The sequence below is a fragment of the Ipomoea nil genome, unplaced genomic scaffold, assembly GCF_001879475.1.
Source record: "Ipomoea nil cultivar Tokyo-kokei standard unplaced genomic scaffold, Asagao_1.1 scaffold1868, whole genome shotgun sequence".
In the NCBI taxonomy this organism is placed as follows: Eukaryota; Viridiplantae; Streptophyta; class Magnoliopsida; order Solanales; family Convolvulaceae; genus Ipomoea; species Ipomoea nil.
The window spans coordinates 1,637,755-1,652,094 of record NW_017618296.1 but is presented as its reverse complement, the minus strand read 5'-3'; the positions used below and the strand labels follow the sequence as shown (position 1 = coordinate 1,652,094).

The window sequence follows — 14,340 nt, the reverse complement described above, 5'->3', positions numbered from 1 at the left end:
GAAGCTTGATAGGAAGTCTGTTGTACCTGACGGCTAGTCGACCAGACATAATGTCCAGTGTTGGAATATGTGCAAGGTATCAATCTGATCCAAAAGAATCACACCTCATAGCTGCTAAACGAATTTTGAAATATATAAAAGGAACGATTCAATATGGACTATGGTACTCCAAGAACAGTGAACTGAGTCTGATTGCATACTGTGATGCTGACTGGGCAGGAAATATTTATGACCGTAAGGGTACATCTGGTGGATGCTTCTTTGTTGGTAAGAACTTGGTGTAGTGGCTGAGTAAGAAATAGAATTCAATTTCCTTAAGTACTGCAGAGGCAGAATACATAGCTGCTGGTGGATGTTGTACTCAGTTAGTATGGATGAAACAGATGCTTTTAGAATATGGTCTTACTCAAGGAATTATGAAACTCTATTGTGACAATGTCAGTGCTATCAACATCTCAAAGAATCCAGTTCAACACTCCAGGACGAAGCACATTGATATTAGGCACCACTACATTAGAGACCTGGTTGAATCCAAGGAGATTGAATTGGAGTACATTCAAACAGATAAGCAACTGGCTGATATTCTGACCAAGCCCCTAGATGCAAATCGTTTTGAAATTCTCAGATCTGCTCTGGGAATCTGCAGGATTGACTAATAAGGCAGTTAGTCGTTCAGAAGGGAGTAAATGGTTTAATTATACGGGTCAGATTTAAGCTTTGACTTCCGTTTAAATCTCCCTTCTATTTTGTTAAGTGTATATCCTAACCTAAATTACCATAAAGGTTTTGGCCTTTTTCAAATTTCAAATTTCCTTTCATCCGTTTCTTGCCTAAAAAGAAGGCATACCGTTGTGTCAATCACATCGCCTCTGCATGATTTTTGACAAGCCGCATTAATTAGGGTTCTTCACCCTTGGGACTATTTGTTACTGGGCCACTCTTGAACAGAAGGAGCACTCAAAGAATATCTCTGCCCTCAGTTTACTCTCTCTCTGCTACTTCTTTGCCTAGGTTGAATTCTTTCACATACTCACGATACATTCTAATGGCGGACGCAGTAAGGAATATCATCATCAAACTTGGAAGCAAGACCCATTCTCCAGAAGTTGCCGCCAAGCACATTCAGACACTATTGCAGTTGGCAATGAAGAAGAAACTGAAGCTTGACCCTTTTCTTTGTGATGAGATCATGGTCACGGTTACGACAGATTATCCAGAGTTCTATGCCGACTGGTCTGAAGACGATACTAGTGAGCTTTTATTGTTGGTCTCTGAAGCCAGTGATGTGGTTTCTCCAGCATCTATCCCAGAGCCTTCAGACGAAAATCGGGCCGGGGCATTTCTCCAATACTTTGCACAGAGGCCCCTTGAATCTGCTGAGGTCTCACGACGACGAGTTGAATCGCAACCCCTGTACCTGCAAGCTGCCCGAGATGAAACCAGACACAGGCTGGAGATCCTTCGAAACAGGTCAAACACTTCTGACTCCCCTATTGAAATTTCGCCTGATAAACCTGAGGATCTAGTGTCTAATGCTGCCCCATCTACTGTGCCTGTTGATTATGAGAATGTGCTTGCTTTAATTTCTGTGAAATCTTCTGTATCTGTTGATCCCCCTTGTTTACCTACTGTGAAGTCTGATTCTTTGAAAAGTGGGGCTCTTAATGTGTCTGAGGAGGAAGAAAAATCTTTTGATGAGCCTAACAATCTAAGTTTGGTTGTTTTCTCGGCTGATAATATTGCTCTGCCCCCTGATGTTATTGCTGATGTCCCACAAGAAATCGATTCCTCTGTTAATCCCTCTGATTTGCCTGCTGAGGTTGAAACTGTTAAACTCTCAAGCCCCTGTGAGTCCGAGAAAATAGATGGAGTTCCAGTCTACACCTCCACATCTTTGGCTGAAAGTCTTGAACATGTCCGGCACTTTGCTGGTCTACCTGCTGCCTCCATTCCAGAACCATATAGAGTGATTCATTCTTCTGAGTCCTCGAGTGAAGATGAAAAGATCCTTGCTGAAGTCTATGGTACCCAAGCTCATGCATCTACGGCTCCGACTGTTGAGGCTACTGCACATCCTGATTCCACCACCTTCAAAATTAGAGAGATTACGAATCTTCTTGGAAGTTCGCCTGCACATGTTTCTGATTCCAGTCACTCTGTGTCTCCTGTTCAATCCCCATCCAAAGAAACGAGAAGATCAAAAAGGAAGAATGTTCCTGTGAAAGTTGTTGTTGAAACTGGTGATGACAATGCTGATGTGGATCAGCCTGAGAAGAGAGGGAAGTCCAGTGAGACCATCGAACCTGAAGCCAATCCTCCTATCCAACAAGTGTTCAAGACACTACGGTCTTCTGTTAAACAAAAGGGCTATACTACTGTTCAACCTGCTGTTGTTCCCACATCCTCTGCCAGAAAGGGGAAACCATCTACTCGTTCCAGAGGTCGAAGTATAACTCCTGAGGTTTAACCTGTTGAAAGTTCTGACACATCTATTTACAAGCCTCAGTTTGTATCCCCCACTGCTCAGGGCAAATGGTCCACCATGGTCAGGAGAGACCTTATTGTTCAAAGGTCTGTTGATGAAAACCAGCTGAATTCCGTGTGTGATATCCTACCACTGCTGAGTGAAGTGGGACTGCTGAAGACTGTCACCTCCATCTGTCCATACTCGAAGCTCCTCACTTATGAATTCTACTGTAATCTCAATGAAGAGATAGACATTTTGACTGGGCCACGACCAATGCAAATCTTCATTCGAGGGAAATGGTACATCTTTGGGCCTGACATGATCAATGAATATTATGGACTGATAGCGGTGCAAGAAGAAGCTATTACAGACTGGAACTTAGTAGCCAAGACTCTAACAGGTGGACAGCTTGATACATGGCTTACTGGTGACAAAGATTATCTGCCTAGCTCTCAGCTCACCTCCAGATATGTCATTCTGCACCGACTTGCTCTACACAACTGGCTTCCATCAGCTCACTTCCATACGGTTGGTAAGCAATTGACAGGTTTCTTGTTACGAATTGGAACAAAGATGCCGATTGATCTGGGAAACTGGATTTACTATCATATTCTCACCATGATCCATCCACGAGAGCAGAAGGTAAGGCTGCCCTTCCCGAATCTGATTTATGGAATTCTCACAACTCAGGGTCTTGAGCCTATGCCGAGTGAAGTAATCAGTCCAACCTTTCTCTATACTGTCGATCGGCGTCTTTTGACTGGAGATCACATTCGTGATGTTACACAGGTGATTGCCCCCTCCAATTCTGAACCTGATACAGTGGCTGATGATTCGCCACATGCAAGGGATCTTCAAATCTCCATTCAGTTAAAGGCAAGGGTCTCTGAGCTTGAGACAGTTCACGGCATAATTGCGAAACATCTGACAGGGGCTCGTACTGAGTTGGCAACCGTTCTTCTTCGTTTAAACCTGTCTGAATCTGCTGCTGCTGCTGAACCTGCAAAGTCCGACAATGAGACTCCCTCCAATGCTTGACCATGCTTTGGCAAACATTGGCAAAAATGGGGAGTATGAACTCAGGGGGAGTTGTTTTTGTGTACCTTCTGGCCCTGGCTGGGCGTTGTTTGTGATGGCACCACCTTTTATTTGAAGAATGTTCTTTGACTGTTGTTTTGATCCAGCATGACTTGTATGCTGTGTTTTTATTTCTGCTCGTATCAAATACTTGGGTTGTTTTTTTTTTTTTTTTTTTTGGTTTTTTTTTTTATCATAGCCTATCTTAGTTCTTTTAGTTTATGTCTTTCTACATAGTCGAGTTGTTTAACCAAATAATAGCCAAAGGGGGAATTTGTTAGTGTTTTAATTGCTCAAAAACCCCAACTTATAATTGGCAATATAATTATGGCATACTAAGATAGGATTAGCTTACTGTCAGTTTTGTTCTACAGAGGACTGATCAATCAGATACAACAACAGAGGGACTGACACTGAAGATTTGTTTTAGGAAGCTGTTTACTTAAAAGCTGTACGCGGTTTTACAGAAGACAGATTTGGAAAGAAGATCAGCGTATCTGCTTTGGAAGGTATGGACCGAATCCTTAAGATTACATTCTTCAAATATTGTCCTACCATCTACAATCAAAGATATCTATAGAGAGAGTGTTCTAACTATGGAACTATAAGTATCCTCATTCGACGAGAATTAGGGTTACGCTTTTCAAGAAAGAAGAAACACTCCTTATCAGTTTTATGAGATCAGATCTTTGATTACTATGCCTCTTCTCAATACAACATGTTTATGGTGATTAAGATGAAGAACTTGAGAAGAATCACTGCTGCTTAAACGAAAGGACACTGTGATCACACTGTTGTGGGAACAACCGTAAAGAGCGTCATTGAAGTGGACTGCATCAGAGTTGGCTCTCCAAGTGAAGGGATTTCATTGGACTTCTGTATTCATGGCTCTCCACCTTTAACAATCCACTAAACCTATGTAGACTGGGTACGTACCTTGTGTGGAGCACTTGGGTGAGATTATTATTTCTCTACCTTTGTACATTGGATTATGATTTAGTGGATTGGACGCCTATGTGATCGTCCCCCAGACGTAGATACACACTGTATCGAACTGGGTAAACATCTTGTGTTTTGCTTTGCGCTGTTATCTCTTTCTTTAAACATCTCTATGATTTGTTTTTACTGACTGACTTCACCACTGAATCAGTCAGTCCATTTCATCAGTTGGTTAATCCAGTTAATATGATTAAAAATGAGGAAATGCAAAATTACAATTATCTATTCTAGACAGCGTGCTCTTGAGAAAGCCTTTAATCCAACCTGAAAATATTTTAAAAGAATTAGCGAGAGATGCTAAGTAACTCCACTCCATAATGTAAAAACTACATAGATATACTTTTATATTTCAAAATAGGTTTTGCAACGGTATGAGTACATAATGTTGGTCCCAAAAGAGGTAAGGTGAAAGTCTAGAGAGGGGGGGGGGGGGGGGGGTGAATAGACTTTCAAACTTTTTCGCACAGCACAACAATTGCTAAGACAGAGATAAACCAAAACTCTTAACTAGATTGTTAGAGTATGGTGCACAGCGGAAATAATTAAACATAAAGTGTGTGTGAGATTGTGTGAGCAGTATATCTCGTGTAGAGCGAATATGTAAAGAGCGGTATGTAAAGAAAGCAGTAAAGAACACAAGACAATTATAGTGGTTCGCGAGGTGGTGTAATCCTCCTACTCCACTTGCTCTTTTCTCCAAGAGCCAATTCACTATATCTACCACTCCTTGGTTCGAAGATACAATGAATTTCGTGATCTAGTGCTTTGATCACAAAGCCCGCACTAATCACGCCCAGTGACACCACACTGCTGCTTTGGGTTTCATGTCGCCGCGCTACTATCCCAGGATTTCACGACTCCGCGTTACTTTCCCCCCGTCTTCCACACTCCGGTAGAAACGTATCCCGTGATCTGGTGCTTTGATCACCAAGCCCACACCAATCACGCCCAGTGCCTCCGACACTGCTGCTTCGGATCTCACAGCTCCGTGTGACAATCCAGGATTTCACAGCTCCGTGCTACTTTCCTCCCTTCTCTTGTTTTGCTCCAAAACAAGTGTTGTCTTGCTTCCAACTTCTGAGACTCTGTAGTTGATCTTCAATGATGCGCAGGTCTCTTTGATGAAGATAAACACTCTGGAATGATTTCTCTTGATAGCTCTGAGTGTTTTCTCTCTTTGAATATATCAAGTAAAGCACTTGATATTTTTGCTCTGCTTTGCTCTGTTTAAGAACTCTCTGAATATTTTTCTCTTGAAGCTCTCTGAGTTCTTTTCTCACACTTGAAGATTTTAGCTCTTAGAATTTTAGCTCTCTGCTCTTTTAAGCTTAATTGCTCTATTCGATCCTTTGATGGATTCGAATTTTCTGCTCTCTTGTTCGTGAGTTCGTTGTATGCTCTTATGCTCTTGTGTTCTTCAAGTCTTCATATCTTCATCATTTTATAGCTGGTAATGAGAATCTGTCCGTTGGAAAGAGACGCTCTCATTTTTGAAATCTTGTATCTTTTGTCAGAGATCTTATCTTATCTTCTGCAAAAATGTCAGAAAGAGATAGGCTAGCTGTTTGATGGAGTTTTATCTCCATGTAAATGAGCTCCCAAACTTCATCTGATATTCCTCTGGTTTTACGTTGAGTGGAAATATCTGGGTCTCAGTTTTGGTGTAGAATGGCTTCTCTGATCAGCTCTGAAGTGGTCCTTGTATCTTTGGGATTTAAAAATATTCATTAATTTAATCCCATACTAGTTAAAACTAGTATTTTTCCTTGTGAGAATATTTTCACTGTAAGTTCATCTTCATCTTCTTCATTCTCACGTCTGGGTGTTCTCAGACTTCAAATTGGCTTTGAACTTCCACCCAATTTGAATTTCTCCTTTGTAATTGACACCCAATTTCAATTGGCTTGTAATTGGCACCCAATTTGAATTTCTCCATTGTAATTGGCTCCCAATTGACTTTGACTTGCAATTGGCTCCCAACTGCTCCTGGTGCTTTCAATTACTTCCCAATTTGAATTGTTGACTTTGACTTTGAAATTGGCTCCCAGACTTCTCCTGGTATTGAATTTCATCTCAATTCAATTTGATCTCCATGTCTTCTTTGAATCGGTCCCCAACTTTGAAATTGCATCCCATACTACAACCTCAATTGGCTCCCAATTTCAATTTGAATTGTTGACATTGACTTTGAAATTGGCTCCCAGACTTCTCCTGGTATTGAATTTCATCTCAATTCAATTTGATCTCCATGTCTTCTTTGAATCGGTCCCCAACTTGAATTTCATCTCAATTCAATTTGATCTCCATGTCTTCTTTGAATCGGTCCCCAACTTTGAAATTGCATCCCATACTACAACCTCAATTGGCTCCCAATTTCAATCCCCAACTTTGAAATTGCATCCCATACTACAACCTCAATTGGCTCCCAATTTCAATTCTACATTGGTTCCCATCTTGAATTGATTCCCATGTGAAACATGCTCCCAATTTCAATTTCTCTGAAACTGGCTCCCAATTTTCCAGCCAACTATTACTAGAATTTCAACGAGAAAAATAATATTTTCAGCAATAGTTGGCAAAAAATACCCTTTTAATTAGAGCATATTATTTTTATCGTAGAAATTTTGATAATAATTGGCCGAAAATTTAGCCGAAAAATTGGACGGCATGACCAAATGCGATACAAATTACATAATCATTGACAAAGCTTTCTCTTTCTTCCTTATTTTATTTTATTTTCGTGTTCCTATTTTTCTTAGCTTTAACGTCAAAAGTTTGTGGGATGACTCCCGGATTTATCGTTCTCAAAAGGATGGACGTTCGGAGTAGCCTTGCATTGTCAACACTAAGAAGGAGGTTTGCATACGATTGAGGGAATGTCACACAATATTTGATATGGTCGTGGTAGGTTTCAAACAACAAATAACTAAAATCAAATAACAAATAAAGGAATTGAAATAGGGATTGAATTGCTAGTGATGATCATGATGCACCTAGGATCATTTGACATGGGAAAGGAACATTGCATATGCTAAGCCTAGGGAGGAAGCTATTCTCCTTTCGTCTTTCAAGTAGTAGGATTTATCTAGGAGACACTAGAATTTCCTATGTCGGGCTCTTGGAGTCACATTGACCATTCCTCGAACACCTTGCCTACACTGCCTGTTTTAACCAATCCACATTGGATTATGAAATTAGAAAATGTTAAGGCTAGAAGCTTCAAGTGATCTAGCAATCTCTTGCCTAGATCACTTGCTTAGCACAACCCTAGGAGGTGGCCTAGCTCCATAGGATGCTTACAAATCAAACCCTAACAACAAGACTTCAAACATAGCAAGTATTCAATCCCCAATTCAAGAATTAAGTCACATAGACATCATAATCAATCACTTCACAATTCAATCCCTAACTAATCTAGCCAAACATAGCAATCAACATTGAAAACATGAAATCAAACATATGAAATCAATAGAAAAGTAGAAATAGAAATGTATCAATGTAGATTACAAGCATTGCTAAGATCTCTTGATTAGGAGGTTGTCAATCTCCTTGTTCAATTGATCTTCAATGGAAATCTAAAGAACTATCTAATTCTAGGTCTTTCTCTCTCTACAATCTAACTCTCTACTCTAAAACTAAGAACTCTCTCCTGAAAACTACCACTCCTCCTCTAGAAATGAATACAAAAATATCTTAAATAGCATTTCCCTACACTAATTCTGCACAAGGCCACAACGCACTCCACAACGTACGTCACAACGTGCGTTGTGAGATTAAGTTGTTGATCTACGAATCCTGCGACATGCGTTGTGCCGTTCGTGGAACTCTCTGTTTCTCCACAACGCACGTCACAACGTGCGTTGTGCCATTCGTGGATCTTTCTGTTTCTCCACAACGGATGTCACAATGTGCGTTGTGCCTCCTGTCTTGGTCTCAGCTTGTCTCCTTTTCCTGCTTTGTTTCGTCCTATGCCACTTTGCCTCATTTTTAGCCAATTGTCCTACAAAATCATAAAATACAAAGTGTGGTGATATTTTATAGCACAATGCACAAACTTAGCTTGAATGGCCTAAACATGGTACACAAAGGATCATAATTAGCTCAAATGCACCTAAATGAGACCCTAAAACTAGGTATCTTTGACACTTATCACAAGTTTCCTCACTTCAATTGTTGCTTGTCCTCAAGCAAGCTCTAATCACCATGATCATATAAGGGTCAAGGATACCTTCAAGTCAAGCTTAATGATAACTTAATTCATCCAATGGTCAATCAAGATAAGTGTATAATCCAACGGAGGGGGTGAAGTCCCTCATATCATGCAATAAATATGCTAGTCATGTACCCCTACTAATGCAACTCAAGGAATATACTAAGGAAGCAAAAACTCCTAAAAAGTATAATTAAAACCAAGGAGGGTACACTCTCACACCAATCATCAAGCATGCAATCCAAAAGGGGTATTCAACTCTCATCTTGCAAAGGCCTATAGTCGAGCCACACTAGTGGGAACGATGTGCACAATCCAACCGACCCCATCCTTATATCGCCAAGGCCCTCTACAAAAAGTAAGTGAGTGGTTTGGTATGGGCCGCTTACCAACCTTAAGCCAAGGTCCAGTTTCCTCTAGCACACACTACAAGAAAAATCACGAATAGCGATGGAAACCTCACGACAGAACATAATTTGTTGCCATTTTGCGATGGTTTTTGCGACGGGAACGCGTTGCTCTCTGACTTGGATGACTCTTCTCAATGATGAAGGTCTCTTTTGATATCAAGAAACACTCTGGAATGATTTCTCTTGATAGCTCTGAGTGAGCTCAAGTGCTTGCTTGCTCTTTAAGAACTCTCGCTCTTGAAGCTCTCTGAGTTCTTTTCTCACACTTGAAGATTTTAGCTCTTAGAATTTAGTCTTTAAGCTTAATTGCTCTATTCGATCTTTGATGGATTCGAATTTTCTGCTCTTGTTCGTGAGTTCGTGTATGCTCTTCTTGTGTTCTTCAAGTCTTCTTCATATCTTCATCATTTTATAGCTGGTAATGAGAATCTGTCCGTTGGAAAGAGACGCTCTCATTTTTGAAATCTTGTATCTTTTGTCAGAGATCTTATCTTATCTTCTGCAAAAATGTCAGAAAGAGATAGGCTAGCTGTTTGATGGAGTTTTATCTCCATGTAAATGAGCTCCAAACTTCATCTGATATTCCTCTGGTTTTACGTTGAGTGGAAATATCTGGGTCTCAGTTTTGGTGTAGAATGGCTTCTCTGATCAGCTCTGAAGTGGTCCTTGTATCTTTGGGATTTAAAAATATTCATTAATTTAATCCCATACTAGTTAAAACTAGTATTTTTCCTTGTGAGAATATTTTCACTGTAAGTTCATCTTCATCTTCTTCATTCTCACGTCTGGGTGTTCTCAGACTTCAAATTGGCTTTGAACTTCCACCCAATTTGAATTTCTCCTTTGTAATTGACACCCAATTTCAATTGGCTTGTAATTGGCACCCAATTTGAATTTCTCCATTGTAATTGGCTCCCAATTGACTTTGACTTGCAATTGGCTCCCAACTGCTCCTGCTGCTTTCAATTACTTCCCAATTTGAATTGTTGACTTTGACTTTGAAATTGGCTCCCAGACTTCTCCTGGTATTGAATTTCATCTCAATTCAATTTGATCTCCATGTCTTCTTTGAATCGGTCCCCAACTTTGAAATTGCATCCCATACTACAACCTCAATTGGCTCCCAATTTCAATTTGAATTGTTGACATTGACTTTGAAATTGGCTCCCAGACTTCTCCTGGTATTGAATTTCATCTCAATTCAATTTGATCTCCATGTCTTCTTTGAATCGGTCCCCAACTTGAATTTCATCTCAATTCAATTTGATCTCCATGTCTTCTTTGAATCGTCCCCAACTTGAAATTGCATCCCATACTACAACCTCAATTGGCTCCCAATTTCAATCCCCAACTTTGAAATTGCATCCCATACTACAACCTCAATTGGCTCCCAATTTCAATTCTACATTGGTTCCCATCTTGAATTGATTCCCATGTGAAACATGCTCCCAATTTCAATTTCTCTGAAACTGGCTCCCAATTTTCCAGCCAACTATTACTAGAATTTCAACGAGAAAAATAATATTTTCAGCAATAGTTGGCAAAAAATACCCTTTTAATTAGAGCATATTATTTTTATCGTAGAAATTTTGATAATAATTGGCCGAAAATTTAGCCGAAAAATTGGACGGCATGACCAAATGCGATACAAATTACATAATCATTGACAAAGCTTTCTCTTTCTTCCTTATTTTATTTTATTTTCGTGTTCCTATTTTTCTTAGCTTTAACGTCAAAAGTTTGTGGGATGACTCCCGGATTTATCGTTCTCAAAGGATGGACGTTCGGAGTAGCCTTGCATTGTCAACACTAAGAAGGAGGTTTGCATACGATTGAGGGAATGTCACACAATATTTGATATGGTCGTGGTAGGTTTCAAACAACAAATAACTAAAATCAAATAACAAATAAAGGAATTGAAATAGGGATTGAATTGCTAGTGATGATCATGATGCACCTAGGATCATTTGACATGGGAAAGGAACATTGCATATGCTAAGCCTAGGAGGAAGCTATTCTCCTTTCGTCTTTCAAGTAGTAGGATTTATCTAGGAGACACTAGAATTTCCTATGTCGGGCTCTTGGAGTCACATTGACCATTCCTCGAACACCTTGCCTACACTGCCTGTTTTAACCAATCCACATTGGATTATGAAATTAGAAAATGTTAAGGCTAGAAGCTTCAAGTGATCTAGCAATCTCTTGCCTAGATCACTTGCTTAGCACAACCCTAGGAGGTGGCCTAGCTCCATAGGATGCTTACAAATCAAACCCTAACAACAAGACTTCAAACATAGCAAGTATTCAATCCCCAATTCAAGAATTAAGTCACATAGACATCATAATCAATCACTTCACAATTCAATCCCTAACTAATCTAGCCAAACATAGCAATCAACATTGAAAACATGAAATCAAACATATGAAATCAATAGAAAAGTAGAAATAGAAATGTATCAATGTAGATTACAAGCATTGCTAAGATCTCTTGATTAGGAGGTTGTCAATCTCCTTGTTCAATTGATCTTCAATGGAAATCTAAAGAACTATCTAATTCTAGGTCTTTCTCTCTCTACAATCTAACTCTCTACTCTAAAACTAAGAACTCTCTCCTGAAAACTACCACTCCTCCTCTAGAAATGAATACAAAAATATCTTAAATAGCATTTCCCTACACTAATTCTGGCACAAGGCCACAACGCACTCCACAACGTACGTCACAACGTGCGTTGTGAGATTAAGTTGTTGATCTACCGAATCCTGCGACATGCGTTGTGCCGTTCGTGGAACTCTCTGTTTCTCCACAACGCACGTCACAACGTGCGTTGTGCCATTCGTGGATCTTTCTGTTTCTCCACAACGGATGTCACAATGTGCGTTGTGCCTCCTGTCTTGGTCTCAGCTTGTCTCCTTTTCCTGGCTTTGTTTCGTCCTATGCCACTTTGGCCTCATTTTTAGCCAATTGTCCTACAAAATCATAAAATACAAAGTGTGGTGATATTTTATAGCACAATGCACAAACTTAGCTTGAATGGCCTAAACATGGTACACAAGGATCATAATTAGCTCAAATGCACCTAAATGAGACCCTAAAACTAGGTATCTTTGACACTTATCACAAGTTTCCTCACTTCAATTGTTGCTTGTCCTCAAGCAAGCTCTAATCACCATGATCATATAAGGGTCAAGGATACCTTCAAGTCAAGCTTAATGATAACTTAATTCATCCAATGGTCAATCAAGATAAGTGTATAATCCAACGGAGGGGGTGAAGTCCCTCATATCATGCAATAAATATGCTAGTCATGTACCCCTACTAATGCAACTCAAGGAATATACTAAGGAAGCAAAAACTCCTAAAAAGTATAATTAAAAACCAGAGGAGTACACTCTCACACCAATCATCAAGCATGCAATCCAAAAGGGGTATTCAACTCTCATCTTGCAAAGGCCTATAGTCGAGCCACACTAGTGGGAACGATGTGCACAATCCAACCGACCCCATCCTTATATCGCCAAGGCCCTCTACAAAAAGTAAGTGAGTGGTTTGGTATGGGCCGCTTACCAACCTTAAGCCAAGGTCCAGTTTCCTCTAGCACACACTACAAGAAAAATCACGAATAGCGATGGAAACCTCACGACAGAACATAATTTGTTGCCATTTTGCGATGGTTTTTGCGACGGGAACGCGTTCTGTTGCGATAATGCAACGGAAATGGTGACAGAATTAAATTCCGTAGCAATTTTTGGCGCAAAGTGAGAAAAAGCTCGCGAAATCTTGGCGCCAAAATTTTGATGACGGATTTTGCGACGAAATGATGTTCTGTCGCCACATTAACGACAGAAAATGCAACGACTGATATTTCCGTCTCGATTTTGCGACAAAATTTGCGACGAGAGTTAATTCTGTTGCGATTTTTGACGCAAAGTGGGAAATACTCACGCATAATCTTATCGCCAATGAATTGACGACGGTGGATGACGATGGAAATTGCGACAATCATTTTTTCCGTCGCGAAAATATTTAATTTATTAAGTAAAGTTTATTTTCGCTACAGAATAGATGATGGAATGAATTCCGTCGCCAATATGTTAACATAGTGGCGACAGAAAATGCGACGCCATACATGAGCGTCGCGCTATGGCGATGGAATTGACAACGAAAATTAATTATGTTGCAATGTTTTGGCTAAAAGAGAGATTTTTTGTTTGAGGTTAGCGACGGAATTTGCGGCGATCATTTTTTCCGTCGCGAAGATATTTAATTTTTTAATTAAAGTTTAATTTCGCTACAGAAAAATGACAAAATCAATTCCGTCACCAATATGTTGACATAGTGGCGACAGAAAATGCGACACCCTACATGTCTGTCGTGCCTATGGCGATGGAATTGGCCACGAAAATTAATTATGTTGCAATGTTTGGCTAAAAGAGAGATTTGTCGTTTGAGGTTGGCGACAGAACTTGCGACGATCATTTTTTCCGTCGCGAAGATATTTAATTTTTTAAGTAAAGTTTATTTTCGCTACAGAATAGATGACGGAATCATTTCCGTCGCCAACATGTTAACATAATGGCGATATAAAATGTGGCGCCCTACATGTCCATCGCGCTATGACAATGGAATTGGCAACGTGAATTAATTATGTTGCAATGTTTGGCTAAAAGAGAGATTTGTCGTTTGAGGTTGGTGACGAAACTTGCAACGATCATTTTTTTTTCCGTTGCGAAGATATTTAATTTTTTAATTAAAGTTTATTTTCGCTATAGAATGCCCCTACCGTTATAACTTCCATTATCTTTTTTCATTATTGTCGCCATGCACTTGCATCCACCATATATATACTTATATCTTTAATTGTAATAATATATGTAAATATTATATTAGAGTAATATAATATGGAGTGAATAAATTTGATTTCATTTATACTTTAGTTAGTAAAAATTAGTTAGTTATTTTGTAAAAAATAAATATCGAACTTATAAAAATAGTTTACATTATTATTATTATTATTATTATTATTATTATTATTATTATTATTGTTATTATTATTATTATTATTATTATCACATAAATACCTAAAATCTATAATAACAAATTATAAGAGTGTATCAAGATTAGTACTCTTGATTTATGTTAGTATTTCTATACTTATTCAGTTCTACATTAATATTAT

The 14,340-nt window shown here is 39.2% G+C and overlaps 1 protein-coding gene across 1 annotated transcript; it reads left to right on the top strand.

Annotated features, from left to right (window-relative positions):
- Nucleotides 1–2,542: 2,542 nt before the first annotated feature.
- On the top strand, nucleotides 2,543–3,505 carry LOC109193317. Its single transcript, XM_019344179.1, has one exon. The coding sequence runs from the start codon at nucleotides 2,543–2,545 to the stop codon at nucleotides 3,503–3,505; it is 963 nt and encodes a 320-aa protein (XP_019199724.1).
- The last annotated feature ends 10,835 nt before the right edge of the window (nucleotides 3,506–14,340 follow it).